The 17,494-nt window shown below is 35.6% G+C and overlaps 2 protein-coding genes across 2 annotated transcripts; both read left to right on the top strand.

Annotated features, from left to right (window-relative positions):
- Positions 1-4,089: 4,089 nt before the first annotated feature.
- LOC125279402 (tumor necrosis factor receptor superfamily member 14-like) lies at positions 4,090-9,859 on the top strand. Its single transcript, XM_048209051.1, has 6 exons — positions 4,090-4,231; positions 8,033-8,394; positions 8,925-9,050; positions 9,144-9,299; positions 9,413-9,500; positions 9,588-9,859. The coding sequence occupies exons 2-6, from the start codon at positions 8,262-8,264 to the stop codon at positions 9,688-9,690; spliced, it is 606 nt and encodes a 201-aa protein (XP_048065008.1). The 5' UTR covers positions 4,090-4,231; positions 8,033-8,261; the 3' UTR covers positions 9,691-9,859.
- A 3,772-nt stretch (positions 9,860-13,631) lies between these two features.
- Positions 13,632-17,332, top strand: LOC125279401 (tumor necrosis factor receptor superfamily member 14-like). Its single transcript, XM_048209049.1, has 8 exons — positions 13,632-13,852; positions 14,000-14,077; positions 15,111-15,381; positions 15,565-15,693; positions 15,790-15,939; positions 16,559-16,646; positions 16,729-16,911; positions 16,997-17,332. The coding sequence occupies exons 3-8, from the start codon at positions 15,255-15,257 to the stop codon at positions 17,010-17,012; spliced, it is 693 nt and encodes a 230-aa protein (XP_048065006.1). The 5' UTR covers positions 13,632-13,852; positions 14,000-14,077; positions 15,111-15,254; the 3' UTR covers positions 17,013-17,332.
- Positions 17,333-17,494: the final 162 nt, after the last annotated feature.

The following is a 17,494-nucleotide window of genomic DNA, read 5'->3' on the forward strand; positions in this document are numbered from 1 at the left end:
TTCTTGAAAATATCCCATAGATTCAGGGGTCAGGCATGTTGGCTGGCCAATAAAGCACAGTAATATCATGGTCAGCAAACCACTTGGAAGTGGTTTTTGCACTGTGGGCAGGTGCTAAAGTCCTGCTGGAAAAGGAAATCAGCATCTCCATAAAGCTTGTCAGCAGATGGAAGCATAAAGTGCTCCAAAATCTCCTGAAAGATGGCTGCATTGACTTTGCACTTGATAAAACACAATGGACCAACACCAGCAGACGTCACGGCCCCCCCAAATCATTACTGACTTCAGAAACTTCACACTAGACTTCAAGCAGCTTGGATTCTGTGCCTCTCCAGTCTTCCTTCAGACTCTGGGACCATGATTTCAACATGAAATGCAAAATTTACTTTTTTCTGAAAAGAGGACTTTCAACCACTGTTCACTGTCCAGTTCTTTTTCTCCTTAGCCCAGGTAAGATGCTTCTGATGTTGTTTCTGTTTCAGAAGTGGCTTGGTAGTCCTTTACCAGAAGATGTCCGAGTGTGGTGACTCTTGATGCGCTGACTCCGGCTTCATTTGACTCATTGTGAAGCTCTCCCAAGTGTTTGAATCGGCTTTACTTGACAGTATTCTCAAGCTTGTGGTCATCCCTGTTGCTTGTGCACCTTTGCCTACCCAATTTCTTCCTTCTAGTCAACTTTGCATTTAATATACTTTGATACATCACTTTTTAAACAGCCACCACATTCAGTAATGACCATCTGTGACTTACTCTCTTTGTGGAGGGTGTCAATGATTATCTCCTGGACCATTGCCAAGTCAGCAGTCTTCTCCATTAGTGTGGTTTCTAAGAACAAGAGATACCCGGAATTTATACTTTAGGGATGGTCATTTAATGAAACTCAAATGTAAATATTCTAATATTTTGAGATACTGGATTTTGGACTTTCATTAGCTGTACGCTCTAATCAAATTAAAAAAAAAAAAAAAAACTTTTGAAATGTTTTACTTTACATGTAGGGAATCTAGTATAAATGAAAGTTTCATTTTTTTAAATAATTTACAATAAAAAAATGAACTTTTTCACGATATTCTAATTATATGACCAGCACCTGTATATACAACTTTTCAAAAGCAATGTCAGTATTCTACATCAGTTCATTCTGATTGTATTTGCAATTGATATTAGTGATTTGAATTTGAATAAAATATAGGCCTATTATTTCTTTGACATTTGGCATATCTGCTATCTGCTAACAAACTCCTCTTTGTCTGATTTTAGTAAACAATGTGGACAGAAGTCACTTTGCATATACTTCTGAACAAATGTATTCTATTCCCCCACTTGTAGATATAGTTGAATCTTTCTCCTTTGCTAATGTTGCAGTGTTTTTCATGAACCTGAACAGCATGGGTATTTTGAGTGGGGCCTTGAGCAACAACATTCGGGAGGCTTTTTACCCTATATCTTTTCACATATAAATAGTACTATTAATTTAACCACCATTGTAGGAAATATACACTTAATACAGCTGCAGTGGATGGTGAGAAATATATAGGTTTCTTACCATATTATAACATGTTTCACTTTAAAAGCTAATACTTTATTTGTAAATAGTAAATCATTAAACTGATATTCATTTATCTTTATTATACCAAGAAAACCAAGAAAAAGAGACATTGCTTGTATAATTCTACTATGAAAAAGAACATGCCTAGCACGCTGATCAGAAAGCCATTACAACCATTAACAAAAATGAAAATTATAAACGTCCTTTGTCTTGAAATATACAGTATGTGATAGTTTCAGGGATACAAAGCCACATACATTTATATTTGCTGTATGTAATAGCGACACTGGTGATTCATTGTCAGACAATTATTTCACCTCATATAAACATTTTTAAACAAATTTGCATTTACCTCTCATTTCTCAAGGACTGAGTAGTTGCAATTTGCTTGCTTAAAAGAGCAAATAGTTTTGTGATATATGATCCCATAATGAACATGACCTTTTGTCATGTTCATTATGTACTATATAATGCTGGGGACCCTGGGAACATAGAAATAACTCCAACCATGGACAATGATCAGCTTGCACTATTTAAAAAAACAAAAACAAAAAAAACAAACATCATTGTTTGACAGTTTTTTTCCTCTGAAACAGTCACTTCCCTTTTCCTTCTGTTCTGTGCCAGTGTCAAGTCATGTCCAACTTTTAACACTCTATATGCAAACACAAAATAAAAATAAATATCAAAAGCTAATTTTTACAGTTTTTTTTTTTTTTATTGCTTTTGAAGGGATGGATTCTGGAATCCACTGCCGCTTCAATATATATCTTTTAAGTTATTAAACATTTATATTTCTGTTAAATTATTTGAATGACTTCTTCAATGTATGTTAAAGCATCTATTTTCCTCTGTACCTCTCACTGAGAGAAAAGAACATGTTATCAGTATGTTTTGGAGAAAGTTTCCTGCTCAGAGCAGAGTTCAGATCAACTTCAGCCTTCAAGAAGCTGTGAATCATTTGTATCTGTGTATGTGCGCTAAGTGTTTTGTGCAGGTCCCTTTGTACTGGACGACTGGCATTCTGCTTGAGACCAGCAGACGCCATGTCATTCAAACTATTCATTAAATTTTTCTTCAATTTATTATTATTTAAAAAAAAAAAAAAAAAAAACCTTTGACTCCGGGTCTTTATTCAACATATCTGGTTTCAAGGGTCCTAAACTGTTTATCCCCAACACTTTGGTGCAGTTTTCACAAGCAACTGGTACATTTTCAAAACTCTTAGTAGTAATATCACAACAGATCATCAAAAGTGCACTTTTCAAACATTAACATATTTTCAATTGTTTTAGTACAACACACAAAATCACAAAGTATCCTTTTCACAACACAAAATAAGCGTTTTATCTGTATAAATGTTTCGTAATTGTCACAGATGCTCAGAGACTTGAAGGTAAGATCCATGTGCAGCTTTAATAGGGCAATCCAAAAACGTAGTACATACAGGCAAGAGTCAAAATCGACAGAATCGGTCCACACAAAAACAAGAAAACATAAATCAAACAAGAAAACAAGAATCCAGGAGTGCATGTGACCATAGCTTAAGACTCGACGACAAATAACTGAAACGGTATAAATAGACAGACACTAATAACATGAGTGAAGACAGCTGGGTGCAATGAAGTGAAAATGAGTCCTGGAAGTGGGCTATGGGAAATGAAATCTGAAGAGGTGAGGCAATAGTCCGGGGTGATCATGACAGTACCCCCTCTCTACGGAGCGGATACCAGACGCTCCAAATGGCAAAAACATAAAACAAAAACTCTCAGGAGGGAGGTGGACTGGGGGAGGGATGGTGGGCCAGGTCCGGAGTCCTGACTGATGCCAGGGCGGTGTGGGAGGAACTGACCAGGCGGGCTCCAGCAGGTCTGGAGTCCTGGCTGAGTGCCAGGGCGGTGCTGGAGGAACGGACCAGGCAGGCTCCAGCAGGTCTGGAGTCCTGGCTGAGTACCAGGGCGGTGCTGGAGGAACGGACCAGGTGGCCTCCAGCATGTTTGGGGGTGGAGCTTGAAGCATGGGTGGTGCCATCAGGGCAGAGGGCTTGGGTGGCTCCGGCAGAGCAGACCAAGGGGGCTCCATTGTAAACCCTGCGTTGTGAACCAAACGTCCCCATCTAAAATTACTGGTATTACCAACCTTGTGGGGACATTTGGTTCACAATGCAGGGTTTACCATGACTATTGTTTTTTTTGTTGTTGTTGTTTTTACACCTGTAGCCTGTGTAATTATTTCAGAAACAATGGTGATTTGAAAAATGTATCTTGCATTGTTTGCTATTGAATTAACTGAATGTTAAAAGTACTAAACTGAAAGGAGAACACAGGTTTTGAAAGAACGACTAGCTGTGTTACAAGTGTAATCAGTTTGGAGTTTTTGAAAATGTACAATTTACTTGTGAAAGTATATCAAGTGTATCAAGCTCATGCCATGCCAGAACATTCTCAGACCCACACCCCCCCCCCCCCCCCCCAAACAAAAAACAAAAAAACAAAACAGACACAAAGTGCCATGTGAGGTCAAAAAGGGGAGGCCAAGCTTCTGTGATACGGCCACTAGCACCGCCCCTGTTAGTTAATGCCTTATTGGAGAATATGTTTACCTTCAGTTTGGAAGTTGAAAGTCAGGAATCAGGATTTCTTTTTCATTTCATTAGAATTCATATGAAATTGGCCTTCAACGGTAAGACCATGTGTTTTATTAAATCAAGATATGTTTAATGTAAGTCTAACTATTAGGCTACATTAAATATTTTTGTGTGCAAATTGTATCCTCATATCTATTTAAACATCCACTGTGTTTGAGAGATAGGAGTAAATAAAATGTAATACGTCAACATTTAAATCTATTTAATGATCTTAACATGTTAAATTGCCTTTACCTAATTTGACACTATTGTATCAATTAGATTAAGCATGTCAAAAAGTTGTATAAACAAGTTAGGGTTTGCCAACTATTTGTCGTGAGACACAAGCTTACAGGCAGGGTTGCCAACAAAACTGGCCAATCAAAAATAGCCCGTGGAGGGGGTGGGTCGGAGCACCAATCAAGTACAGGGCTGTGTCCGAAATCGCCCCTTATAACCTTAAAAAAATTACATAGCCTACGTTGATACACTTTTATTGTAGAACTGTTTTTTAATTGTACTAAATAAAATAATGTAATACATATTTAGCCTAACAAATTAACTCAAATAACTATTAAATAATAAAATAAATAACTAGGCTATAACTGGCTGACTAAAATCAGCTTTAAAATAGATAACTAATGAAACATGGCATTATTTAACATACAAAGATGGATCCTTAATTTCTTTCATGAAAGATAAACTGTGTTATTAATCAGTCAATCGTGGAAGAAATCTTCTGGCAACAATAATTCCAGGAGAGAAGAGAGTTCTACAGAAAGAGCAGTGCACGCAGAGATTCGCGTGAACACAGGACAAAGTTTGAGCGCGCACACGCAATATCTGAGAGATAGTGATGGGAAGTTCGGATCATTTTACTGACTCGGACTTTTGAGTCTCGTTCAACAAAATGAACGAATCTTTTTTCGAGTCATTTCGTTCATTTTAGCAAAATGTAATTAAAATGTTACGTGTTACTTCCCCAACACATCTACTACTTATGCAAACGTTGATCCCACTACAAACAATACAAAACTACAATGCTATAAGATTCAGAAATGATTAATTCATAACCTGGGTCTTCAGTTTATGACAAGCTGATTAAGCTCACCTCACCTCTTGTCTGACAAGTCTTCGGGTTTAAGTCATTCCTTAATGACGTGACAGGCAGTCCCATGCTAAACCAATGCAGTCTGAGCTGGTAAGAGAATTGATTAGTTAATTTCATGAGTCTTTCGGGTTTTTGAGTCGTTCCTTAAACACGTGACAGACCCATACACTAAGCCAATGCATTCTGAGCCGGAAAGAGAATTGATTAGTTCTCTTCATGAGTCTTTCGGGTTTTTGAGTCGTTCCTTAAACACGTGACAGACCCATACACTAAGCCAATGCATTCTGAGCCGGAAAGAGAATTGATTATTTCTCTTCATGAGTCTTTCGGGTTTTGAGTCGTTCCTTAATCACGTAACAGACCCATACGCTATTTCTGACATTTCTGTCACTGTTTTTGTTACTGAGGATCTGTGGTGTGTTATTATAAATAAATAAAGCCCTGTTATAAATAAAATATTGATTAATTTATCTTTTTGACTGTCTATCTGTAAATAAACACTAGGCTATATAATAATTTAATAATCCAAGCCTACAATACAAAGTATTTATAGCCTAGTTTGTTCATTTTTACTCCAATTTTGAGTTTGCTGTTATAATAATTGCTTTTCCTAGGCAGACTTGACATATTGGTCTAATATAAGAAGATTGCTCAAAAAGGACATAATGACATAAATTAAAAGCAAATAACATTTTGAATTTGAATTATTAATGTTAATTTAAAACATCAAGGTTATGATAACTTCAGCTTTAACAGTTGTAACACAAACTCAAATAAAACTGGAGAGTTAACGTTATTTACTAATAAATATAATGTGCTTGGGTCACACAGCATAGTGTATGGGTATGTCACGTGATTAAGGAACGACTCAAAACCCGAAAGACTCATGAAGAGAACTAATCAATTCTCTTTCCGGCTCAGAATGCATTGGCTTAGTGTATGGGTCTGTCACGTGATTAAGGAACGACTCAAAAACCCGAAAGACTCATAAAAAGAACTAATCAATTCTCTTTCCGGCTCAGAATGCATTGGTAGCGTATGGGTCTGTCACGTGATTAAGGAACGACTCAAAACCCGAAAGACTCATGAAATGAACTAATCAATTGAATCATCAGGTGAACTACTTCTAGCAGTACAGAACCTGTAGAATATTGCACATGCGCGACTGAACGAATCACCCCCCGAGACGACTCGTTCTTCCCGAGTCACATAAAAGATTCGTTCAAAATGAACGAATCGTTCAAGAACGACACATCACTACTGAGAGAGAGCAGAACACAGTCTATGGAGCAGAACCATGAGACCACTGAGAGCGCGCGTCCATTTTTGTGCAAGAGTGAAGGAAGTCCACTTGCGAGCGGAGAGGTTCGTGCTCGCGCATTACATAGATGTGCTCTCTCTCGTCATTTGTCATTAGAATAACGCCATAGAAACTGACTCAAATTAACTATAAAGATGAAAAGGCGTGTCTCAGTGCTGCATGCGCTGTTCCCGGATGGGGTGCACGGTGCACCATGCCGCCCCAGGCTGCTGCCTTATGCCAGGATCCACCACTGGGTCTACATATAGGCTACTACACTTATTTCCCCACACAATTTAGACCAGGGGTGTCCAATCCAGCTCATGGAGGGCCATTATTCTGCAGAATTCAGCTCCAACCCCAATTAAACACATATGAACCTAATCAAGGTCTTACTAGGCAGGTGTGCTGAGGGAAGTTGAAGCTAAACTCAGCTGTACAGTAAGCAACTGAGTTTGGACACACTTGATTTAGGGCATACGAAAATAAATGTAATTTTTGGTTTTTAATGAATTAGTAAGAATTCTGACTGGCTGGTAATATTGGCATGCTTCTGGTTGTGAATAAGTTTTTTTTTGGGGGGGGGGTAATGGCATTAAGATTAAATGAACTTTAGTTATCCTTAAAACTTAAAATAGGGACATGTCTTTGACTCAGCCCATCAAAATTCATTCTTTGCAGCCAGGCAAGCAAAGTTGGCAGAGCTGATATAGCCTACATTATCGCTTTATTTACTTGGTTTTAAATTGTTTATAGCATTATGTACATCATCTCATATTTTCTACTAGATGGAGAACAAACTGTTTGTTGTTGTTGAGTTATTGACCACATCATATGATTTCTCCTTTGAATAAGTGAGACACAAGCACAAAACCAGAAGTATCTGCATATTTTATGTTTTTTTCCACAGCATTATCACAGAAGTATTGCCGTAGTAATAATATATATTGGCCAGGGTGCCCAGTCTTGTTCTACTAGTATCTATCTGCCTTGTTCAAACTTGAAAATTTTTGGCACTTACAGTTTATGCTCGATTTGATATGTTTGAACCTGACTTTTGTTCATGATGCATGTACATAAGTCAGGGCAAATTTGATTAAAAACATAGGACAATAGCTGCTTAGCTATAAATAACTTTATGCACTGGTCAAAATGTATGCTTAGTTTTAAACACTTACCTTTGGCCAGACCATAAACAAACAATAATATTGTTGTTGTTTATTTATTCCATTACGTTTTCTTTCTTTCTTTTTTTTTTTACAAAATAATCTTTGTTTTATGCATACAAATTCCTGGCTTAGAGCATGTATAGCTTGTTTGGGAAAATTGATAAGATCCAGGAAAAAGAGACTAACCCTAAACACCTTTAAATTAGCACTTGATTTATGTTTATGGTGGTGTAGAACTCAGTACTGTTTGTTTGTTTATTTATTTATTTTTATTTAGGCTGTTTCCAGAATCCAACTTTGTTTCAAATGGAGTATTGCCTGCAGAGACTGTGAATCTTTCTCCAGGAATCTGCCAGTTGCAATAAAACTTTTAGTGGCAATACACAATCAAGAGGGACCTCCCTTCTGGGAATATTTCGTTTTGTGCAAGACGGTGAAGACACCCATTTGGCCAGTGGTGGCTCATTCATCTATCGGAACTAATAAATCTGCATTTTCCTATATATATGAACATGATTAAGTTAGGATTTATCTTATCCATTACTGCAGTTGTCACTTTGAACTTGGAACTGTGTTTCAGTGCATGTGCTTGGGCTGAGTATGAGATAAACGGAGAATGCTGCCCCATGTGTGTGCCAGGTACAGTATAATGTTTGGTTTTGCCTTAAAAACAGATCCAATCAGTGACAAAGCTTAAAATTCAGCTTTTATTACACAAACAAAATGAAGTTATGTTTTCAAATAACAATAAACTAAATTAAGTTTGTCTGTTAACAAGTCTCTGTAAAAACCGTAATTGAGAAAATCCAGCATTGCTGATCATCAGCATAAGGCATCAGCATCAGCATAAGGTAGGTTTTGCATGGTGGGACCAGCAAGGGATGCTTGTTACTTGTCCCTAGCATGCGAAGCGGGAGTGCTGGTGGACCAGCTTATTCTCGAGAACAGCATGTCTATACTGGTCCACCACCAGCATAAACCATCCTGGACCAATGTGGAATTTATGCTGCATTTTCAGCAGGAATATATTTGAGAAGACATTCATCAATTTATACAAATATTTGATATTTATGATACATTGAGGATGTCACTGCATGATCTTATGACAGAGCACAGCAGTTCACTAGTGACTCAGGAGAATTCTTGTTTTTCATATTTTACTTTTGTAGGAAACCGTGTTCTTTGGCATTGCACTGAATATACCAGCACCACTTGTGTTCCATGTCCTGATTTAACTTACACAGATGAACCCAACGGACTCACAGCATGTTTTCCCTGCTCTGTGTGTGAAGCAGGTGAGCATATTCCACAAAATAAAGACTTGAAATAAAGAAGTGATTTCTAGTACATTTATAGAAATTAAGAAAAGTGTGTTATGGTTTCCACAGAACAAGGACTAAGAGTAAAGAGAAACTGCACACGCTCTACAGATACTGTTTGTGAGCCACTGGAAGGATTCTACTGCATTGAGCAAAATAAAGGCAGCTGTAGATTCGCTGTCAAACACTCTGAATGTCATCCTGGACAATATATCAAGCAAGCAGGTGGGTGAGGTGTAGTGGCCATTATTAGTTTTGTTAAACATGTTGACAGACACAAGTAGTACTTGTAATGCTATACTCTTATTAAAATAGTCATTGTCTTAATACTCTTACAGGAACAGCATTTACTGATACTGATTGTGGTAACTGTGCAGAAGGCACTTACTCTAATGGCACTTTCACTACCTGTCAACCACATTCAAAGTAAGTGATTACCATAGATTGTTTAAGTGTTTAAAAATTATTTTATAAAAGACTACAAATTCTAATATTGCTCACTTAAATTTACAGATGTGAGACTGAGGGTCTTCAAGAAATAAAACCAGGATCAATGTCATCTGATACTGAATGTGGGAATTCAACAAGTGTTAATGCTTTTTACGGTTTTTTTTAAATTGCTTACACAATTTCTGAAACTATGGCTCCATATCTCGAAACTACACACAGAACCATATAACATGCACACAACATGCAAACCCAGGTGAAAAAACTTCTAAAATATACTTAAAGTGCTCTATTTTCATGCACTAATTTTGTACTTAATATACTAAAAATTCTTCTTTAGTAGTACTTAAGATCATCTTACGAACATCTAAGTGTACTCACTGTGCTATTATGAGACAGCATGAAATATGAACTAAAATGTGCTTTTAATATACTATCTATTTAAATATATTTAGCTACCACTTGTAGTACACTATGTCAAATGCACTATAAGTGGTATCTAAATAATTTTTTTAAATACAGAGATATTTAGTTCATATTTCATGGTGTCTCAAAATAGCACAGTTGAGTACACTTAGATGTTCTTAAGATTATCTTAAGAAGTACTAAAGAAGATTTTTTAGTATATTAAGTACAAAATTAGTGCACGAAAATAGAGCACTTTAAGTATATCATAGAAATGTACTTTTTCACCTGGGAAACATCACACATCACTTGCAAAAGCAAACATTTTATTAAAAACTATTTTAATTCTTCTAAAAATTGTGTTTTTGTATAGTAACTACACACAAACCACCAAATGATTAGCCATATACACATCAAACAACACCGATGTGAAAAACGTAAAACTACTATATTGTGTCTTTTGCTTGTTCAATGTGCAGTGGAGTGTCAGGAGTTTATCATGGCACTCAAACATACATGTATGTGCACAAATGCACTGTATAGTGTATACAGTATGTATGTACAATTGATGAATTTTACAGTTATTAAACTAAACTGAATAAACACTGAACTGACTTGAGCTGAATAATGACACTATTGGCTTGTTAGATTTTTAGGAGAATTTGAATTTGTTACTATTGTGAAGCTGTATTGAAACAACCGTATTGTATAACGCACCACAGAAATAGGTGACTTGACTTGTATGCATTTTCAGTATGTATTTACAAAATAAACAGTAATGCAAAGGTGAAAATGTACAGTTGTGCACAGAATTATTGGCACCCTTGGTAAATATGCTCAAAGATGACTGAAAAAATAAATCTGCATTGTTTATCCTTTTGATCTTTAATTCATAAAATTATCAAAAAGCTAACCTTTCATTGAAGGAAAGAAGGGGGGTGGGGGGGTTGGCATTATGAAATAAATATTTTTCTCCAAAACATGTTGGCCACTGTTGTGGCAAACAAATCAACTCCGACTCTACTGCATAAGAGATAAACACGTCCAATTGTCTTTAAAGCTTTTATTTCTTGCAAGAAAGGTCAGACAGGTCATACAGAAACACAAGTAGCTGCAGAGTGTAAGACCAAGAACGAAAGCTTCCCCTCACTTTTATATCTCTAACCTCCAAAGCCGAAGCCTCTATCCTTTTACCATATTTGGAACATCCCTTAGTGGCTGTAACTTTCCCACATTGTTAGCACAGACATGTTTTTAACATACATCTTGCATTTTCCCATACCATATCTTGCTCTTTCTATTTCTAACATCTATGTTAACACTATGTTAGACATTACCACTTAAGCCAACATCATACCATGTTCCATAAGCATCATATTTCATAAGAATACAGGTAAAAAGCATATGAAAAATTAAAATTTCCACAACAGCCACACTATCCCTAGAATTTTTCATGAGTAAAATATCTCTGAATATTATTCCCATTCATATTTACATTTTTTTTAGCACACCAGGGTGATCATGAACATGAAATTGTCCAGACTTCCTGGTCCACAGGAGTATAAACATGAGGAAACACAAAGGCCAAATTCTCTTAATCATTCATCACAATGAGTAAAACCAAAGAATGTAGTTCTGATGTGCAGCAAAAGATTGTTGAGCTTCACAAAATAGAAAGTGGCTGTGAGAAAATAGCTAAAGCATTGAAAATCCCCATTTCCACCATCAGGGCAATAATTAAGAAGTCCAATCAACTAAAGATGTTACAAATCTGCCTGGAAGAGGACGTGTGTTTAAAAACTTTAAATTGTCCTAATGCATGGTGAGGAGGATCCTCTCCAAGGATCACAGCTGGAGAATTGCAGAGATTAGTAGAGTCTTGAGTCTCAGAAAGCCTATAAAAATGATCAAACAGCACCTACATCCCCACAAGATGTTCGGGAGGGTTTCGAGAAAAATCCTCTGCTCTCATCCAGAAACAATCTCCAGCATAATTAGTTGACAGACAAGACTGGAACTTCAAATGGGACCAGCTTCTATGGTCAGATGAAACTAAAAAAAGAGCTTTTTGGCAGCAAACCCACCAGATGGGTTTGGTGCATACATGGATAAAAAGTACCCCATGTCCACGGTTAAATATACTGCTGGATCTTTAATGTTGTGGGCTTATTTTCCACTGGAGGTCCTGGACATCTTCTTCAGATACATGGTATCATGGATTCTAGCAAATACCAACAGATAAAAAATCAAAACCTGACCGCTTCTGCTAGAAATCCAATAATGGGCTGTAGTTGGATCGTCCATCAGGAATATGATCCAAAACAAACATCAAAATCAACACAAAAAATGTGTCACACTGAGCACAAAATGAAGCTTTTGCCATGGCCATCCCAGTCCCCTGACCTGAACCCTAAAGAAAATGAGTGGAGTGAACTGAAGAGAAGAAGCACCGACATGGAGTTGGGAATCAGAAGGATCTGGAGAGATTCTGCATGAAGGAATGGTCTCTGATCTCTTGTCAGGTGTTCTCCAAACTCATCAGGCATTATAGGTGAAGACTCAGAGCTGTTATCTTGGCAAAAGGACGTTGCAAAAAGTATTGAATAAAAGGGTGCCAATAATTGTGGCCATCGTGTTTTGGAGAAAAACATTTATTTCATAAAGAGATTTCCCTTACATTTTCAATTATTTTACTTCAATGAAAGGTTAGATTTTTGTGATTTTTTTTTTAATATAAGATTAAAGGGATTAACAATGCAGATTTATTTTTACAAGCTTCTTTGTTCATATTTACCAAGGGTGCCAATAATTCTGAGCACAACTGTATTTGTTTCTCAAAACATTGAGTTTTGATTTCTAAACAGAAATGCAAGGGAGTACAAATAAATTATTTTCAAAACAATGAGATCAATATATACTTCAAAACACTGCTTCATGAATAGAATCACTGATTTGGAGTGCCACGTGATTTCAGAAGTTTAGCCATTTGATAGGAGATCCGAATCACTGATTCAAAACAAAAGATTCGTAAAGCTCAGAAGTAGAGTTTTGAAATTGGCCATCACAAGATATTGTGAGATATTTTTTGACAAGTCTTCTTGTCACTTTATAAAATTAAGGTAGCTGTACTCACATGAACTGTTTTAAATATGTTTTTAATATGGATCTTGAAAGGTTTGGTGGCTTTGCTCTCAATAGTGGCCCCACTGAGCCATCAGATTTTATAAAAAATATCTTAATTTGTGTTCTGAAGATGATCAAAGGTTTTATGGGTGTGGAACGACATGAGGGTGAGTAGACAAAATTTTTGGGTGAACTAACTCTTTAAGGTCCTGAGTATAACCAATTTGTGTACAGACTGTAAAATATATGAGGGTGAAATATTAAAATTCTAATAAAAATACACACTTGTGCCAAAATATATAGGCAAAATTATATATATATATATAAAAAAAACACTGTATAATACAAAAATGTCCTTAAGGACACATAATGGTAAAGTACTCTTTGTTTTATTTACAGTAGAAATATACTTAAACAAACAAACAAACAAACGTGTTTGTGCTGAGAACAAAAAATGTGCCATATAATGCTGGGAAACACATGACCTGATGGACAATGACCAGCTTACATTACAGCTGCAACAAAAGACTCTGCATGCAGTCATTGTTTGACAGGGTTTTTTCCCCCGATTGAAACAATCACATCTTTGTTCTGTTTTGTGCCAGTGTCAAGTCATGTGCAACTGTTTGAATGCTTTATGAAAACACAAAACAATAAAAATCACATAAATCAAATTCTTCACATACTTAAAATTTTTACATTTGAGTAATAAAATATAAAACAAATATTCAGCCTTAAATTTTTTAAAAGAGAAGTGAATGATCTGCATCCTGTCTTTCGAACATGGCTTACTATTGGGAAAGGTGATGTAAACATTAAACTCATTATTATTATTATTTCATAAATGAAATATGTTTAATTTATGCATGAGTAAACTGAATATTCTGTTTGTAAAGCATGTTTATGCAGTTGTTACCAGCACTGTATTTTTTCCTCTCTCACTCACTTAGTCACAAGTTTTTCACATGCTTGGGTCCATTTCTCAATGGATTGGTCTGGGGCTGTAAGAAACATCTGACTTCTTTGAAGTAAGTGCTTTTCTTATGCTCTTTTGTAAGTAAACGGATTTAATGATTGTAATCACTGGCTCTCAAGTCGATAATGCCGAATATGTGTTGTTGGGATGTCGAGAAGAAAGAAAGATGAAGTATGTTCTTGTCAAAGCAGTTGCTGAATTAACTGAAGTTTTTGTTTAAAATGAACTGTTTTCCAGGTTTTATGTAACTCTTTATTTTTGTTCAGTGCTTTTTTATTTCCCTTTTCAGATAAACAAAAGCCTATTCTTGCTTCACAATTTTACACACTCAAGTGCAGCTTCAAAGTTCTTTTCCTGCTGAGTTTAATTTTTATTAAATTGAAAGACATATTGTCTTTAACATTTAATGAGCTCATTTGACTGCACTTATAGAAATGCATCAAGTGAATATATCGTCCCCTTGGAATTATAAGTTTCCTGCATTCTGAGCAGTTTTGAGATATTGAGCTTCAAAGTTTTTGCATTCCATTCGGCTTTGTAGAACCATTTGTTTTCTAAATAAAAAGTCCCAAAATGTACAAAAAAAATACATAATGTACATAATGTACACATAATGTAAATAAGTTTTGACTCAATTTTGACAAAAATGCAGATAGAACCTTATAATTCCAAGGGGACGATACTGAAAATAAATGACTTCATCTGAACATAGTGTTCTTGGGTGTGAACTTGGAACTGAATGCAGAGGTTGTGAGCAAGACAGTCTCACTGAACAATCATAAAATCACAAATCGAGTATGTGCTGTTATTTTTTCTCTCCATCCTAAACTATTCACAAATTGTGAGAACACAGGAGGAAATGTATGCCAGATCTAAACATCTCACTAATAGTTATTTGGAAGCATGTGAAAACTAAAAGTCAATGCTAAATGGCTTTCACAACAAGAGAAATTTATATTAATAAATATCCAGTTGTCAGTTCAAAACTTTTGGTTGTGGGTGTCAGATTTATTAACCCTTTTTGCTGAAATCTCTGCTATACTTGGGTCCTTTCTTGATTTTTTTTTCCTGTTATAACTCCACAGACTGAAATCCATCAAGAAATGATGATCAGAACCTGCCAAATTCAACACAAAACAGAAGTGTTTCTGAAGTCTGATGGGAAAATTAAATCCACCAACAGCTCTGCACAGACACATTGAGCTGAACCTTTTCATATCTTTATAAAAATGCAGATTTTGTTGACTATATTTTTTAATGTCGCTATTACCTTTGCATACATAGAACTGGGTTATTGTGTCTGTGCTCATGCTGAATATGAGATAAACGGACAATGTTGCCCCATGTGCGCACCTGGTATGGAAAAACATTTTGAAGAGTTCACGATAATAAAAGAAAATCCTTTTAGTTTTTATTCCAGAAAGTATTGTTTAGAATTGCAAAATGTCTTGACATAGCAATAAGTAAAATTTTCATAGCAAAGTTTCCAATGTAAAAATGAACTTCTTTTTATCACATAGCCAATGCTTTTTTTTTAAGGTAACCATGTTTTTTGGCATTGCACTGTGGATACCAGCACAACTTGTGAACCCTGCAGTGAATTCACATACACTGATGAGCCTAATGGTATTGAAAAATGTTTTCCCTGCTCAGCCTGTGATACAGCCGGTAAGCATTAAGCAGCATGACAGTTCTGGCTAGCCAGAATCACATGTTTCATTCTTCAGTGTCAGTCTTTAGAAAAACAACTGTTTTTGTTTGAAGGTTTAAAGACACAGAAGGCCTGTACACCATTATCAGACACAGTTTGTGAACCAGTAGACGGATTCTTCTGTGTGACCCAAGAAAAGGGCAGCTGTAGATCAGCTGTTAAACATTCTCAATGTAAACCTGGAGAATTCATCCAACAAAGAGGTATTGATGTTCACATTTTTAGTGTAGATTTTACCAAAGCAAGTGGTATTCATATCAGAACAGAGAGATGAGAACACAAATTACTTAATAAGCTTGACAGATGACTGAGTTCTTTCAATGTTATGAGACTGAATTAGAGCAACATGCTACTGCCTTATTACTCATGCAATCGCTGTAGAAATAGTATGAAATTATATAATTTAGATCTCTCAGATCACACCAAACGTAGGCTAGCTGCACTCTTTAGGAAGCACTAATAGATCTTGGTTGACTTGTTAGTGGAAGATTTTGGTAACAAAATATTTCAAAGGACACATTTTTTTAACTTGTTTATTTTATTCACAGGTTTGTGATGCACTAAATTATGATAACAAATTATTGTGAAGTTTTACCAAATTTATAATAACATGACCCTAGGTGTTGTGTTAGGTCATTCTTAACCTTGAGTAAACATAAGGTTAAATGCTAAACAACTCACTGCTATATTCTAGTACTACACTGAATACTTAATACTCCTGGAATAGTGTAAAAATCCCTGATCTTAAACTGAATTTGAGGTGTAAAATGAAAAAAATAAAAAAACAGTTCACCTTCAAAGAGTGTCTTAATGTCTTTACAGGAACAGAAAGCACAGATACTGTATGTGGAGTCTGCACAAATGGCACTTACTCTGATGGCACTTTTGCAGCTTGTCAGCCATATACAATGTGAGTAATCTGACATTGCTACATTAAATTCCCATTCTAATCATTCTGGATGTGCTAACTTCACACTGTTGCATATCCACAGATGCCAGAGTATGGGTCGTAAACAAATAAAAGCAGGAACTATGTCATCTGATGCTAGATGTGAATATTTTACTCCAGATCTCATTGGAATTATAACTGGTGTTGTGATCATTGTTGTTGTTATTATTGGAGTCTCATTAATCCAGTTTATCAAACACAAAGTCAAACGCTCATCAGGGACGAGGTAAGGCTTTGACACCTTTCTCTCATCATGTTATAATTTACATTTGCCTGATTAATGGAATTTTTATACTACTTTAATATTTCAGGTTCGTCCAGATCTAATGTTGGTGGATGACAACTAAAAATGTATTTTATCATTTAATAATATTTCATATGTTTAATGTTTCTATATATAAAATATTATGTATTAACAATATTGTAATATCAAAAAAATGTTCTGTATTTATGACAAAGTTTATTCTTAACCAGTTTCATTGAAAACCAAATCTGATTTCTTTATAAATCAATATTTTCAAAAAAAAAAATCTATTGTATTGGATGCCAAAACATGTACAATTATGATACAGTATGTAAAACTATGTGGAAAAAAAATTAACATGGCTACTCAATCAAAAGAATAAACAAGCATATACTTCATTATACTTTTTTAGTATATCTTGGTCAAAAGATTAAGTATAATTATAGATTTTCTGTCAGTATAAGTCAAGTATTCTTAAGTGTAATTTTAAATATATTTCTGAGAATTACATAAAAAGTACACTGTAAGTATACATTCTTAGCTTAAAAGAAGTATACCAATAGTA

This window comes from Megalobrama amblycephala, linkage group LG12, assembly GCF_018812025.1.
Source record: "Megalobrama amblycephala isolate DHTTF-2021 linkage group LG12, ASM1881202v1, whole genome shotgun sequence".
Lineage (NCBI taxonomy): Eukaryota > Metazoa > Chordata > Actinopteri > Cypriniformes > Xenocyprididae > Megalobrama > Megalobrama amblycephala.